Here is a 13,658-nt window from a genome sequence, read left to right as displayed (position 1 = left end):
CCCAGCATCATCCTCCTGTAGCCCAACATCATCCTCCTATAGCCGAGCATCCTTCTCTGGTAGTCCAGCATCCTCCTCCCATAGCTCAGCATCCTTCTGTAGCCCAGCATCCTTCCACAGAAGGATGAGAGGTTTTTGGGTCCCCAAAGGGTGCAGGTCTGAGCACCCTTGTTCCCCAACAGCATTTTAGCACTGGCATCAGAAAATGAAGGAGCTGCTGGGCTGTTTAACGAACCCGTAATTGCCTCTTCCCTTCCCTGATGCTCTTAGATGGGTACTCTGTCAACCTTTGATTTTTTGGTGCAAAAGCACTCAATTTAAGGGAACTTGGGGGCTTGGCATCCTTCAGGGCAACCGGTGGAGATGCCAACCCCAAAATGTCTGTTTCTGCAGAGCAAATTGTGGAGAAGGATGAGGGGCCGTACTACACCCACCTGGGCTCAGGGCCCACCGTGGCGTCCATCAGGGAGCTCATGGAGGAGCGGTAAGAGCCTTGCCCCGTCCTGGGGGGCCAGGGGGGTCTGAGGGTCCTGTGAGGGCAAGTGGGGGCTGATGAGGGGGAGTGGGGGGCCCATGGGGTCCTGGGAGGGTGAGGGGGGTGGCATGAGGGTGAGTGGGGGCTTGTGAATGTGAGTGGGGGCTTGTAAGGGTGAGTGGGGACTCATGAAGGTGAGTAGAGGCCTTTGTGGGTGAGTGGGTGCTCATGGGGGTGAGTGGGAGCTCATGGGGGCAAGTGGGGGCTTGTGAGGGTAAGTGGGGTTTGTAAGGGTTCATGGGGGCTCATGAAAGTGAGTGGGGGCTCATGAGGGCAAAGGGGGTCCCATAAGGGCTACTGGGGGCCCATGAGGGTCCCGTGAAGGAGAGTGGGGTCCTGTGAGGGCGTTTGGGGGCCCATGAGGGTGAGCGGGGGACATCACAAGGATAAGTGGGGTCCTGTGGGGGTGACTGGGGGCTCGTGAGAGTGAGTGGGGACCTGTGAAGGCAAAGGGGGTCCCGTAAGGGTGAGTGGGGGCTTTTGAGGGTGAGCAGGAGTCCCTGAGGGCAAATGGAGGCTCATGAGGGCTAGTGGGGGCTTGTGAGGGCATATGGGGGCTTTTGAGGGAGAGTGGAGGCCCATGGGGTTCTGTGAAGGTGAATGGGGGCTTCACGTGGGAAAGTAGTGTCTCATGAGGGTGAGTGTGTGCTGTGAGGGGAGTGAGGACTCATGAAGAGTCCCGTGAGGGTGAATGATGTCCTGTGAAGGTGCCTGGGGGCTCCTGAAGGTGAGGGGGGTCTTGTGAGGGCAATCAGGGGCTTGTGGGGTCCTGTGAGGGTGAGCAAAAGCCTGTGGGGGTGCATGCAGGCCCATGAGGGTGAGTGGGGTCCCACAAGGGGGATTAGGGACTCATGAGGTGTCTGTAAGGGTGAGTGGGGTTCCGAGAGGGTGAGTGGGGACTTCTGAGGGTGAATGGGGGCCCACGAGGGCAAGTGGAGGCTTGTGAGAGCGAGTGAGAGTCCGTGAGGAAGAACTGGGGTTTGTGAGGGCGAGAGGGAGCCCATGGGGTCTTGTGAAGGCGAGTAAGGTCCTGTGAATGTGGATGGGTTCCCATGAGGGTGGATGGTGTCCCCTCAGGACAAGTGGGGGTCCTGAAGGCAAGTGTGGGCTCCTGAAAGGTCCAGTGAGGGCGAGTGGGCTCCTGTGAGGAAACCGGGGGCTCGTGAGTGACCCATGAGGGCAAGCGGGGGATTTGTGAGCATGGGGAGGAACGAGTGGGGCTGACACCCATCCCCTGGCAGGTATGGTGAGAAGGGCAAGGCCATCCGCATCGAGAAGGTCATCTATACCGGGAAGGAGGGGAAGAGCTCCCGGGGCTGCCCCATCGCCAAGTGGGTGAGTGTGCCCTGGCTCTTGTTCCCCCTCAGAGCCCTCCCCGAGGTAACACTCCTGCTTGTCCCCTCCCTGCCTGGGGACGAGGACGTTCCGCGGTGGCCGCAGCGGGCAGGATGCTCAATCTGTGGCTGGCAGGGAGGAAACGAGAATGGCAGCCACCCCCGGGGAAACTCCCTGGGGTTTCCCACCTGCAGCACTCGCCAAACAGCAGGTCCGTGCCTGCACCCCCTGCGTTGGTCACATCCTCTCCCCAGCGTCCCAAAACTCGTGGGGGTGAATACAATACAGCTCTGCCTCCCCAAATCCCCAGGGGGTGCTGTGGAAGGCAGCCGGTGCCCACTTTTGGGGTCATCCCCATCCCATTGGAGTGGTCTGATGTGGCCCTGCTGTCTTCCAGGTGATCCGCAGACACAACCAAGAGGAGAAGCTGCTGTGCCTGGTGCGGCACCGGGCCGGCCACCACTGCCAGAACGCCGTCATCATCATCCTCATCCTGGCCTGGGAGGGCATCCCCCGCACGCTGGGCGACACGCTCTACCAGGAGCTCACCGACACCCTCACCAAGTACGGCAACCCCACCAGCCGCCGCTGTGGCTTGAACGACGAGTAAGTCCCACCGCGCCGCCGGTCTGGTTCGGGGAGACGGGGTGGGAAGGGATGCGGGGATTCCTCCCTGTTTTTGGAGCTGCCATCACCATGGTGGCGGCTGATGTTCCTCTGCGGAGTCAAGTTGTGCCAGGGAAGGATCAGACTGTATATTAGGAAATATTTCTTGCTGGGAAGGGTTGTGAAGCAGCGGAACAGGCTGCCCAGGGCAGTGGTGGAGTCACCATCCCTGGAGGGTTGAACAGACAGAGATGAGGTTCTCAGGACATGGGGCAGTGCCAGGGGTGGGTTATGGTTGGACTCGATGATCTTGAGGGGCTTTTCCAACCCAAATGACTCTATCCCTCCCACAGCCGGACCTGTGCGTGCCAAGGCAAGGACCCCAACACGTGCGGTGCTTCCTTCTCCTTCGGCTGCTCATGGAGCATGTATTTTAACGGCTGCAAATACGCCCGGAGCAAAACTCCCCGCAAGTTCAGGCTGGTGGGGGACAATCCCAAAGAGGTGGGTGACGCAGGCAGAGTGGGGAAAATAGGATTCCTTGTGGGATTTTTGATGACTTAGGGAGGCGGGAGAAAGCAAGCCAGCCTGGTGAAACCAGGGGGTGTAGATGTCCCAGAGACAGGATTTTTGATGTGACATAAAGTGCTGGTATGGGGTAGCATGAATGGGGACTCTTGAAACAGCAGGGATGATACCAGCAGGCTCGTGTGTTGAGCAAACAAAAGCACAACAGGTGCTGAGGCTGGAGGCTGAATGGCCAAAACCTCACCAGGAATTTAAACCACACGCTTTGCATGACGAGGGACATCGCGGGAAGGGTCGGGTGGCACGTGGCGTGTGGGGGCTCTGTCCCCAGTTGTGTCCCTGACCCCTGGGTGACATTCCTCCTTTATTTTTCCTACCACAGGAGGAGCTGCTCCGGAAAAGCTTTCAGGACTTGGCCACCGAGGTTGCTCCGCTTTACAAGAGGCTGGCGCCGCAAGCCTACCAAAACCAGGTACCAGCCACCCGCTTGTCCCCTGTGCACCACGGCCACCCGGCGGCACTCAGAAGGGCACAGGGTGGCAGCGTGTAAGAGATTTCAGTTAACCGGAGCCTTCTGCTCCTTCCGCCAGGTTACCAACGAGGATGTGGCCATAGACTGCCGGCTGGGCTTGAAGGAGGGGAGGCCGTTCTCGGGAGTGACGGCGTGCATGGACTTCTGCGCTCACGCTCACAAAGATCAGCATAACCTCTACAACGGCTGCACGGTGGTAAGCAGGCGGCTGGCGGGGCTTTTCGGGGTGCTCCCCTCCACGTTTTGGTCCTCTCTTTCCCCAACCATGACTCCAGTAGCTGATCCTCGGTGTTTGCCCACCTCACATGAAACCGTTTGCGTCTGAAGCCACCCCAGCTAGATGAAAACACGGTGCTAACAGTCACCGTGTGTTCGCGCATTTGCTTTTGTCCGACCTAAACCCTGCAGGAGGTTTCTGAATGTCGGCTGGGGACTGATGTGGGCTGGTGGGGATGGCAGGCTGGTTTGGGTGGAGAATAATACAATAATAACATCGATTTGGGGAATAAGGAGGTTTCGCCCCTTTCCTGCCTGTGCCGCATCCGGCAGCGTCCCCTGATCCCCCTGCGCTCCCCCAGGTCTGCACGCTGACCAAGGAAGACAATCGCGTGGTGGGGAAGATCCCTGAAGATGAGCAGCTGCACGTCCTCCCCCTCTACAAGATGTCCAGCACGGACGAGTTCGGCAGCGAGGAGAACCAAAACGCCAAGGTGGGCAGCGGGGCCATCCAGGTGCTCACGTCCTTCCCCCGCGAGGTCCGCAAGCTGCCCGAGCCCGCCAAGTCCTGCCGGCAGAGGCAGCTGGAAGCCAGGAAAGCCGCCGCGGAGAAGAAGAAGCTGCAGAAAGAGAAGCTGATGACGCCGGAGAAGATCAAGCAGGAAGCGCTCGAGTTCCCCACGCTCCAGCAAAACGCAGGTAATGGGGGCAGAGCCGAGGTCCTGCCGCCCCGAGGCGCCTGGGAAGTGTGCAAGGGGACAGGGATGTGGTTGGGGGACTTTCTCGGGCTGGTGGCGTCGAGCGCTCGGTGTGTCAGGGTGCAGATGGCATTTCTGTGATGCTTGTTTTTTAACTGGTGCAGCGGGGAACTCTCGCTGGCGCCTGGAGCGCAGGTGCAAATTGGTGCCAGCGGCCCAGGCGATGCTGAGCTGGGATTTTCAAGTCCCAGGACAGACCTGGAAGTTTTGAGTCCAGGGTGGACCTGGGATTTTTGAGTCTCAGGACAGACCTGGAAGTTTTGAGTCTCAGAATGGACCTGGGATTTTTGAGTCCGTCTGAGTTTTTGGGGTCCTGGCTCCTTGCCGACAGGTTCCTTGGCCAGCGGGTCACGGTGTGTGTGTGCTGTGCCCGCAGGTGTGGCGTTAAAAAGCGGGCTGCCCCCGCAGCCGCTGAAACCTTCCATCAAGGTGGAGCCGCAGAGCCATTACAACGCCTTCAAGTACAACGGCAACGCCGTGGTGGAGAGCTACTCGGTGCTGGGGAGCTGCCGGCCCTCCGACCCGTACAGCATGAACAGTGTTTACTCTTACCATTCCTACTATGCACAGCCCAATCTGCCTTCCGTGAACGGGTTTCACTCCAAGTTCGCGCTTCCCTCCTTCGGGTATTACGGCTTTTCCAGCAACCACGTGTTCCCCTCGCAGTTTCTGAATTACGGAGTGTCCGAGAGGAGCGGGAGCAGCTGGGTGAGCAACGGCTACGAGAAGAAGCCCGACGTCCCGGTTTTGCAGGAGAACCTCAACCACGCTTATGGGAACTCCGACTTCCCCGATCCCCTCCTGCACAGCGTCCGGAGCAAAAACCATCACCAGCGCACCTATGAGCGGGCCAACCGCTACGCCAGCCAGCAAAAAGCGGCGGCCGCGGCGCACAGGACTAACTCGGGCCCGGAGGAGGCGTCACCGTTTGCACAGAACTGTTTTGGCAGCCGACCCATCAAGCAGGAGCCCCCAGACCCTCCGCCTGCCATCGAGCCCCTTCCCGGCACGCCGGCCGTGCCCGGTGCCGGCTTAGCCCTTCCGACCGTCCCGGTGCGTGGCGCGGGGCTGGAGCAGCGCTGGAGCCCCTTCAAAGCGTCCCGGGGCGCGTCTTCTCCCGAGAGGACTAACGGGGCCGAGGGCTCATGGAGCGCCCTGGTCCCGGGCGGGCGGGAGAAGCTGAGCGCCTTCGACGCTGCCGTGCGCTTGCCGCCACCGGAGAAGCAGTGGCCCGGCGTCCTGGCGGGAGAGCCAGCGGCACGCGGCTCGGGCTTGCTGCCGAAACCATGGAGCCCCTGCAAGCTGGGGGAGGCGGCGCTGTCCGGCACGGCCACCTCGAGCTTACTGGGGCCGCTGGGTCTGGCTTCCACCTTGCCGGGGCTCCCGGGCTTCCCCGAGGAGCCGTGGGGCTCGGTGAAGGCGGAGGAGCGGAGGACGCCGGCACCCAGCCCAGGGCTGCCGGAGAAGCCGTGGGAGGTGGCGCTGGGGGAGAAGGGGACGGCGGGGCCCCCCCGGGACAAGCCGTGGGACCCCTTTGGCCTGGAGGAGGATGTACCAGAGAAGCCGGTGAAGGAAGAGGAGGAGGAGGAGGACGAGGCGGAGGAGGAAGAAGAGGAGGAGTGGTCGGACAGCGAGCACAACTTCCTGGACGAGAACATCGGCGGCGTGGCCGTGGCGCCTGCCCACGGCTCCATCCTCATCGAGTGCGCCCGCCGCGAGCTCCACGCCACCACCCCGCTGAAGAAACCCAACCGCTGCCACCCCACCCGCATCTCCCTGGTCTTCTACCAACACAAGAACTTGAACCAGCCCAACCACGGCCTGGCGCTGTGGGAGGCCAAGATGAAGCAGCTGGCGGAACGCGCCCGCGCGCGGCAGGAGGAGGCGGCGCGCCTGGGGCTGCCGCCCGACGCCAAAGCCTTCGCCAAGAAGCGCAAGTGGGGCGGCGCGTTGGCGAGCGAGGCGCCCAGCAAGGAGAGGAGGGACGCGGTCCCCACGCGGCAGGCGGTGGCCATCCCCACCAACTCCGCCATCACCGTGTCCTCCTACGCCTACACCAAGGTGACGGGTCCCTACAGCCGCTGGATCTGAGACGGAGGCGACGGCCGCGGCCTCGGCTTACCTCAACCCTCGGCAGCGCCGCAGCTTGGCGTTGCTTCATGTGGTGCTTTCCCCTCGGGTGCGGGGGAGAAGAAAAACAAAATATAGACAGAACCGAAGCAAAATACAACAAAACTAAAACTAAACAACCCACAGAAAGCGAACCCGACGCGCTCGGAAACGGCGCGTGCCGGCGGAGAGCCGCGCTCGGCGGGGAGTTGGCAAACGAAGCAAAACTCGATTTTAAAAAGAACGACGACAGAAAACTAAGAGGAACGACGCTGTTTGATGCTTTTCGGTAATCTCATATTTATATCTCCACGTTTTTTTAATCGAGCCTCGCGCGCCGCGCGAACGGACGGAGGAGTTTGTAGCGTCCTTTCGCACAGGAGAGGTTTTTAATTCCACTTAAGAAAGCCTATTTATTGGATTTTATTTTATTTTATTTTTTACTCCGACGACAACGACGAAGCCGATCTTCTAAAAAGAAGCCGATATCTCAAAAATCCAACCCTACAACGCAAATAGAAAACCAACCTGAACACCAAACCAGCTTAAAGGCAAGAGGTGGGTCCCTCCAGCTGTGACGCCTGGCGGGACCGTGCGCTTTACCGTCAGCCAGACATCCGAAGATTTTTTCTCTCAAGGACCTAAAAATACCTATTTTGCAACCCGAGGAGTCTTTTCTTACAGCGCTGAGAGCGGGACGTCCCGGCTCGGCTCGGCTCCTCGTTGCCGGCGCGATCGGCTCCGCCAGGACAGAGCGAACCGGTGTCTTTCCCAGCGCCGGAGACCTCAGGACGCATCTGGGCCGGGCGCTGCCGCCGCCGGGGGGGCCGTGCTCGGATTTGGGGGCTCCTTTGCCGGCGAGGAGAGCGGCAGCGGCATCTCTAAAGGACAAAAACAGGAAGAAAATAACAAAAGCATACACAAAACCAGGAAAAAACCCCACACCAACCAACCCCAAACTGTGAATAGTTGCTCTCTGTACATCACTGTTGCTAAAGTCTGGTGCTTTCCGTCTCCGGGGGGACTTTTCTCCGTGCGATCGGCTCTGGGAAGAGCGAATCCCTAGACTTGGCTGGCCAAACCCCTCGCCGATCCGCCTTCCCCGCCGGGGCTCGGTGCTTTCCCCCCCCGGTTGCCATCCCTCCTTCCTACGGATCGCCGTTCTTCCCGCAAACAACCACCCCCAACCCAACAACCCAACGACGATGACAACAACCGCCTGGTGCTTTTCGAACAATCTCAGTCGAGACTTTCCGCCCGTCCCCGATGCCGAAGCGGCACCGGGACGGAGGGCGGGAGGGCGGCGTGGCCGAATCCGGGTGCCGGCGTCCCCGGGGTCGTCGCTTTTGCACTTTCAGGTGCCTTTTGGAGAGCCAGCGAAGCCGGAGGCGACGCCGTCACCGCGCAGAGATCACCGTGTGTTTACCGTCACCCTTCTTCCTTCGCGCACTGGCACGGATCAGCAGGATCGCGGTAAAACAAAACAACAGCCTGAACATTTACGTGGTCTGATTTTAAACCTGTAAATAGGGAAAGAATTTTTTTAAAAGCACTTTCACCTAGATTTAAAAACGAAAGCGAAACTTAAGAAAACAACTCCCCTCTTTCCTCCTCTCTCCCCACCCCACCAACTTGAAAGCAGTATGTTTTAAACCAGATTATCGGGGGAGAACTGTAAATACTGGCAGAATATTTAACATGCTTTGTCCGTCCTCCATAATTAATTTTTTCTTTGTAATCTGTAAAGTCGCGTATATTTGACAAGGAAACTCAACGAGCTAATTACCGCTTTTCTTATAACTTACCCAATAGCATATCAGGATTTTACGAGTCGATGGCAAGGCGGATTTTAGGGATGCTCGCGGGCGATGCCGTCAGAGGGCGAGGAGGGGACCCGCGCGTTCCCCGCTCGTTCCCCGCTCGGCGGGGCCGGATTCGGGTGCCGGCCCCGCTCGGCGTGGCGGAAGGTGCCGTGCGAGCGTCGCCTGGACGCGGTTCGAATCTCGGGGCCGAGGCGCGCGTTCGGGGACGGCGGAGGGTCCGCGTAACCTGTCTAAGTCCTGCTTCCCCGGGAGGTTTTATTTGGGCGCAGGGAGGGGATTCGACCCGATGCGGCGGCGGCTCCGATGGGTTCGATCTGGGCGAAGCGTCGGAGCCGCCGGCGCCGCGGGTCGGGGAGCGAGAACTGCTGCGGTCTCACGTTTTTACACTACGTAACGTCTAACCTACCTCAAATCTCAGTCGTTGATAATTAGCACGCTTCAGACTTCTACGAAAACTCAGAATCTATGCACAGCTCTTTACCCCTTGCTGCTGAGAGGCTGTTTTTTCAAGCAAAATCTTTTTCCTTTCCCCGGCGGCCGCGCTCGTCCCTCCCGCGCCGAAACCCGGGGGATCGCCGCGTTACCGGGGGATGTTTTTAACCGCTTCAGGGTGAGCTGGGGACCTCGTTTGGCAGCAGGTCGTGGCCACAATGGTGCTAGAACAACGCCCGCGGTAGAAACCTTGGGGAGAGCTCGGCGCGGGGAGCCCCGACACGCTCCCGCCACCCCGCTTTGGGTTTTTGTGACGCTTCGCCTCGGGCGGGGAACGGGGGACACGTTTCGGGGTTCCCCCGCCCCGTCTCGACGCTGTCGGGATGAGGCACGGGAAGGAGAAGGAAACCAGGATCCCTGAGGTGCCTCAATTGCTTGATTATTTTTCTTTCCTTTTAATACTGGAGTATGCTTTGTGGGCTCTATAAGGCGTATTTTTATTAAATGAAATCTTCTAATAACAACGGTGCTATGGTGTTTTAACAAACTGTATCATGCTTCTGCCTGATTCCATCTCGCTGAGGTGCTACTAATGTATATACGAAACTAGGGAACCAAGAAAACAAATGTATAGAAAAAGCAATGTCGTGGAGAAGGAAGTTGAGTTTTCCGGAGCGACAGCTCAAGGCGTGCCGGGAGCCGGGCGGGTTCATGCAAACTGAAATCGGCGCCGCGGTGGAGCCGTTCGAGCCGTGTGTGGGACGCGGTGCCGCAGCGCGGTGCTCGGCCACATGTCGTGGATCTGGTGCTCGGACGTGGTGTGTGGACGTGGTGCTCGGGGACGGTGCTCGGCCACACGTTGTGGATCTGGTGCTTGGACGTGGTGCTCGGCCAAGGTGTGTGAACATGGTGCTTGGACGTGGTGCTTCACGGCACATCGTGGACGCGGTGCTCGTTGGGGTGTGTGAACATGGTGCTCGGCCACAGTGCGTGACCACGGTGCTTGGGCATGGTGATCGGCCACGGTGCTTGTCAGCGCATCACGGACACGGTGCTTGGATACAGGACTCGGCCAAGGCGCGTGGACATGGTGCTCGGGAACGGTGCTCAGATGTGGTGTGCAGACGCGACGCTTGGCCAGGGTGTGTGAACATGGTGCTCGACCGCAGCGCTTGGACGTGGTGCGTGGACGTGGTGCTCGGGCACGGTGCTCAGCCACGCACCGCGGACACGCTGCTCGGATGTGGTGTGTGGACAAGGTGCTCGGGCACAACGCTCGTCCACCCATCATGGACACGGTGCTTGGGTATGGGACTTGGCTGTGGTGTGTGGACATGGTGTTTGGCCACACACCATGGACGTGGTGCTCAGATGTGGCGCGTGGACACGGTGCTTGACCAGGGTGTGTGGACACGGTGCTTGGCCACACATCATGGACACGGTGCTCGGACATGATGCTCAGCCGGGTTATGTGAACACGATGCTCAGCCATGGCACTCGACCGCGGTGCTTGGCCATGGTGTGTGGGCATGGTGCTTGGCCACACGTCATGGATGTGGTGCTCAGATGTGGTGTGTGGACACGGTGCTTGGCCAGGATGTGTGAACATGGTGCTTGACCGCGGTGCTTGGACACGGTGCTTGGACACGGTGCTTGGCCACGCATCATGGACACGGTGCTCGGACACAATGCTCGGCCAGGTTATGTGAACATGGTGCTCAGCCACGGCGCTCGACCGCGGTGCTTGGCCATGGTGCGTGGACGTGGTGCTCGGGCATGGTGCTCAGCCACGCACCATGGACATGGTGCTCGGGCACGGGGCTCGGCCGTGGTGCGTGGACATGGTGCTCGGACGTGGTGTGTGGCCACATACCGTGGACGTGGTGCTCAAGCACAGCGCTCAACTACGGTGCTTGGATGTGGTGCTTGTCCACAATGCGTGAACTTGGTGCTCAGACTCGGCGTGTGGACATGGTGCTCAGCCAGGGTGTGTGAACGTGGCGCTCGGACACGGTGCTTGGCCACGGTGCTCAGACGTGGTGCGTGGACATGGTGCTCGGCCGCAGTGCGCGGACACGGCGCGCGAACGTGGTGCTTGCATACAGTGTGCAGACACGGTGCTCGGACATGGTGTGTGGACACGGTGCTCAGGCAGGGTGCTCAGCCCGGTGCAGGGGTGCGTTGTGCACGCCCGGTGCACGTGCGCGTTGCAAGGACGTGGTGTCTGTTACAGTGCTCCGGCACCGTGCATGGCCACGGTCCTCGGACACGGTGCACGCCCATGGCGCTCGGGGACGGTGCACGGACACGGTGCTTGAATTGGGTGCTCGTGTACGGACATGGTGCTCATGCGCGGTGCTCGCCCACCACGCAGAGACACGGTGTGCGGACACGGAGCTTGTGCGCGGTGCTTGTCCGCCACACACGGATGTGGTGCACGGACACGGTGCTCCTGCACAGACACGGTGCATGGACACGGTGATTGAACAGGGTGTGTGGGCACGGAGAGGGTGTTCGTGCACGGTGCTTGTCCTCTGTGCACGGACACAGTGCTCGTCCACCACACGTGGATGTGGTGCATGGACGTGGTGCTCGTGCACAGACATGGTGTTTGTGCGCGGTGCTCACCCACCATGCACACACACACGGTGCACGGGCACGGCGCTCATCCACCACACACGGATGCGGTGCACGGACACCGTGCTCGTGCATGGTGCTTGTGCACAGACACGGTGCACGGACACGGTGCTCATGCACGGTGCTCGCCCACCACGCAGAGACACGGTGCACAGACACGGTGCTTGTTCATCCTGCTCATCCCCCGTGCACGAACGCAGACCCCAGCACACCCATGGCGCTCGCCCACCCTGCACCCCCGTCCTGGCGCTTTGTCCCCGCGGTGCCGGAGCACGGTGCACACACAGTGCACACGTGGCACACGCTGCGCACGTATGGCACATGCATTGCATGCACAGTGCACACACAGCACACATGGTGCATGAATGGCGCACGCATGGCGCACCTGGCACGTGTCACACGTGTCGCACGCACGGTGCACGCACGGCGCATCTGGCGCACACGGCGCACGCACGGCGCACGCACGGCGCACGCACGGCGCACGTGTCGCACGTGTTGCACTCACGGCGCACCCGGCGCATGTGTCACACGCACGGCGCACGCACGGCGCACGTGTCGCACGTGTTGCATGCACGGCGCACGTGTCGCACGTGCCGCACGCACGGCGCACCCGGCGCATGTGTCACACGCACGACGTACGCACGGCGCACCCGGCGCACGCACGACGCACGCACGACGCACGCACGGCGCACCCGGCGCACCCGGCGCACGCACGGCGCACGCGGCGCACACAGCAAACACGGTGCACACGGCAAACGGCGCACGCACGACACACGCACGGCGCACCCGGCGCATGTGTCGCACGCACGGCGCACCCGGCGCACGCACGGCGCACGCGGCGCACACAGCAAACACGGTGCACACGGCAAACGGCGCACGCACGGCGCACACGTGTGGCACACGCACCCCTCGCCCCCCGGCGCACAGACCCCGCTCAGCACCGCGTCCCCCATCTCCTCGCGCCCGCTCCCCAAACCCCAGCGCGTCCCCCTCAGCCGGACCTCCCCCTTCTGCCCATTTCTTTTCTTTGCCCCCCTTTATTTTTCCATTTGTTGGGGTTTTATTGGTGCTACTCTCTCCCCCCTTCGGCTTCCCGTCGGCGCCGGGGCCGCAGCTCCCCCCGCGCCCCCAAACCAGGCAAATACCTCAACCCCCCCGAGTCCCCGCGGAGCGAAACCGGGGCGAATCTTTCCGAAATCAGGGATCCTTCCGCAGCGGGGTTTCTCCCTTCACTTGTTCTCTTTTATTTCCCCCTCCTTTCTCCCTTTCCGCCCGGGTTTCCGCCTCATTTTCCCGCATCCTTCAGGGATTTACAACCCGCCGTAATTTCAGCCTCAAGTTTTATTCCGGGAGCAAATTCTTGTGGTTATTTTGGCCGGTGGTTTTATGGCACCGCGTCCCGAAAAAAACACAACAAACCCAAATCGAAACGATGGCGCCGTTTCTTCTCAGATTCGGGAATTCGCTCGGAGGCGGGGGGGGGGGGGGGGGTGTTATTTTTGGTGGGTTTATGGGGTTTATTTTGGGGAGAACGGAGGAGGGAGGCGGGACCGCGGCAGGCGGAGGGGGGGACCCCAATTGGGGTCTCGGCGGCTCCGAAAACGTTCACACTTGAAGATTTTCTTGGTCGGCTCGGACTGTGGTTACTTGAAATGAAGTTTTTCTCCAGGGCGGATCGAGGACCGGTAGATTTTTTCCCCCATGTCTCAAGGCAATAGGATTAATGTGTATTAAACTGTAGATACTTCTAGGACAGTAAATTTATGCTGATAATTTTATTTTGTATAATTTTCCCCTATTTCTTTTCTTCCTCCTCTTTGTGTTTCCCCTTTAACACCCTTTTCTTTTTCCCTTTCCCCCACCCCTCAATGTTTTGGTAAATTTTTTGTTAGGATGCCTAAAAATTGTAAGTTTGGAATCTTCCCCCTTTCCCTCCTCGGTTTTGGTTTTCGTTGTTGTTTTGGTTTTTGTTTAATTTTAATTGTTTGTTTTTTTTTTTTTTTTAATTTGTATTTTATTCTAAGTTACGCGCGGCCGGCCGGGCCGCGAAATGTATTATTCCTGATATCTTTAAAATATTGTGGGTGTTTTAATAAATTTTATATTTATTTTTTGCACTCAACAGGCGGCCTCTGGGTTTGTGTTTA

General features: G+C 59.8%; 1 protein-coding gene across 6 annotated transcripts in view; it reads left to right on the top strand.

Annotated features, from left to right (window-relative positions):
- TET3 (tet methylcytosine dioxygenase 3) overlaps positions 1-13,633 on the top strand; it is a 32,694-nt gene extending 19,061 nt beyond the window's left edge. For all 6 annotated transcript variants that reach the window (XM_065041105.1, XM_065041104.1, XM_065041107.1 and 3 more), the window contains exons 3-10: positions 394-484; positions 1,777-1,870; positions 2,268-2,476; positions 2,830-2,980; positions 3,387-3,476; positions 3,595-3,732; positions 4,115-4,451; positions 4,887-13,633. In XM_065041105.1, the coding sequence (XP_064897177.1) occupies positions 394-484; positions 1,777-1,870; positions 2,268-2,476; positions 2,830-2,980; positions 3,387-3,476; positions 3,595-3,732; positions 4,115-4,451; positions 4,887-6,601 (2,825 nt within the window). In that variant the 3' untranslated portion in view covers positions 6,602-13,633. The remainder of the gene's footprint in view (positions 1-393; positions 485-1,776; positions 1,871-2,267; positions 2,477-2,829; positions 2,981-3,386; positions 3,477-3,594; positions 3,733-4,114; positions 4,452-4,886) is intronic.
- The last annotated feature ends 25 nt before the right edge of the window (positions 13,634-13,658 follow it).

This window comes from Columba livia, chromosome 25, assembly GCF_036013475.1.
Source record: "Columba livia isolate bColLiv1 breed racing homer chromosome 25, bColLiv1.pat.W.v2, whole genome shotgun sequence".
NCBI lineage: Eukaryota > Metazoa > Chordata > Aves > Columbiformes > Columbidae > Columba > Columba livia.
The sequence above is the reverse complement of the archived record's forward strand: the minus strand, read 5'-3'. Positions and strand labels throughout refer to the sequence as shown.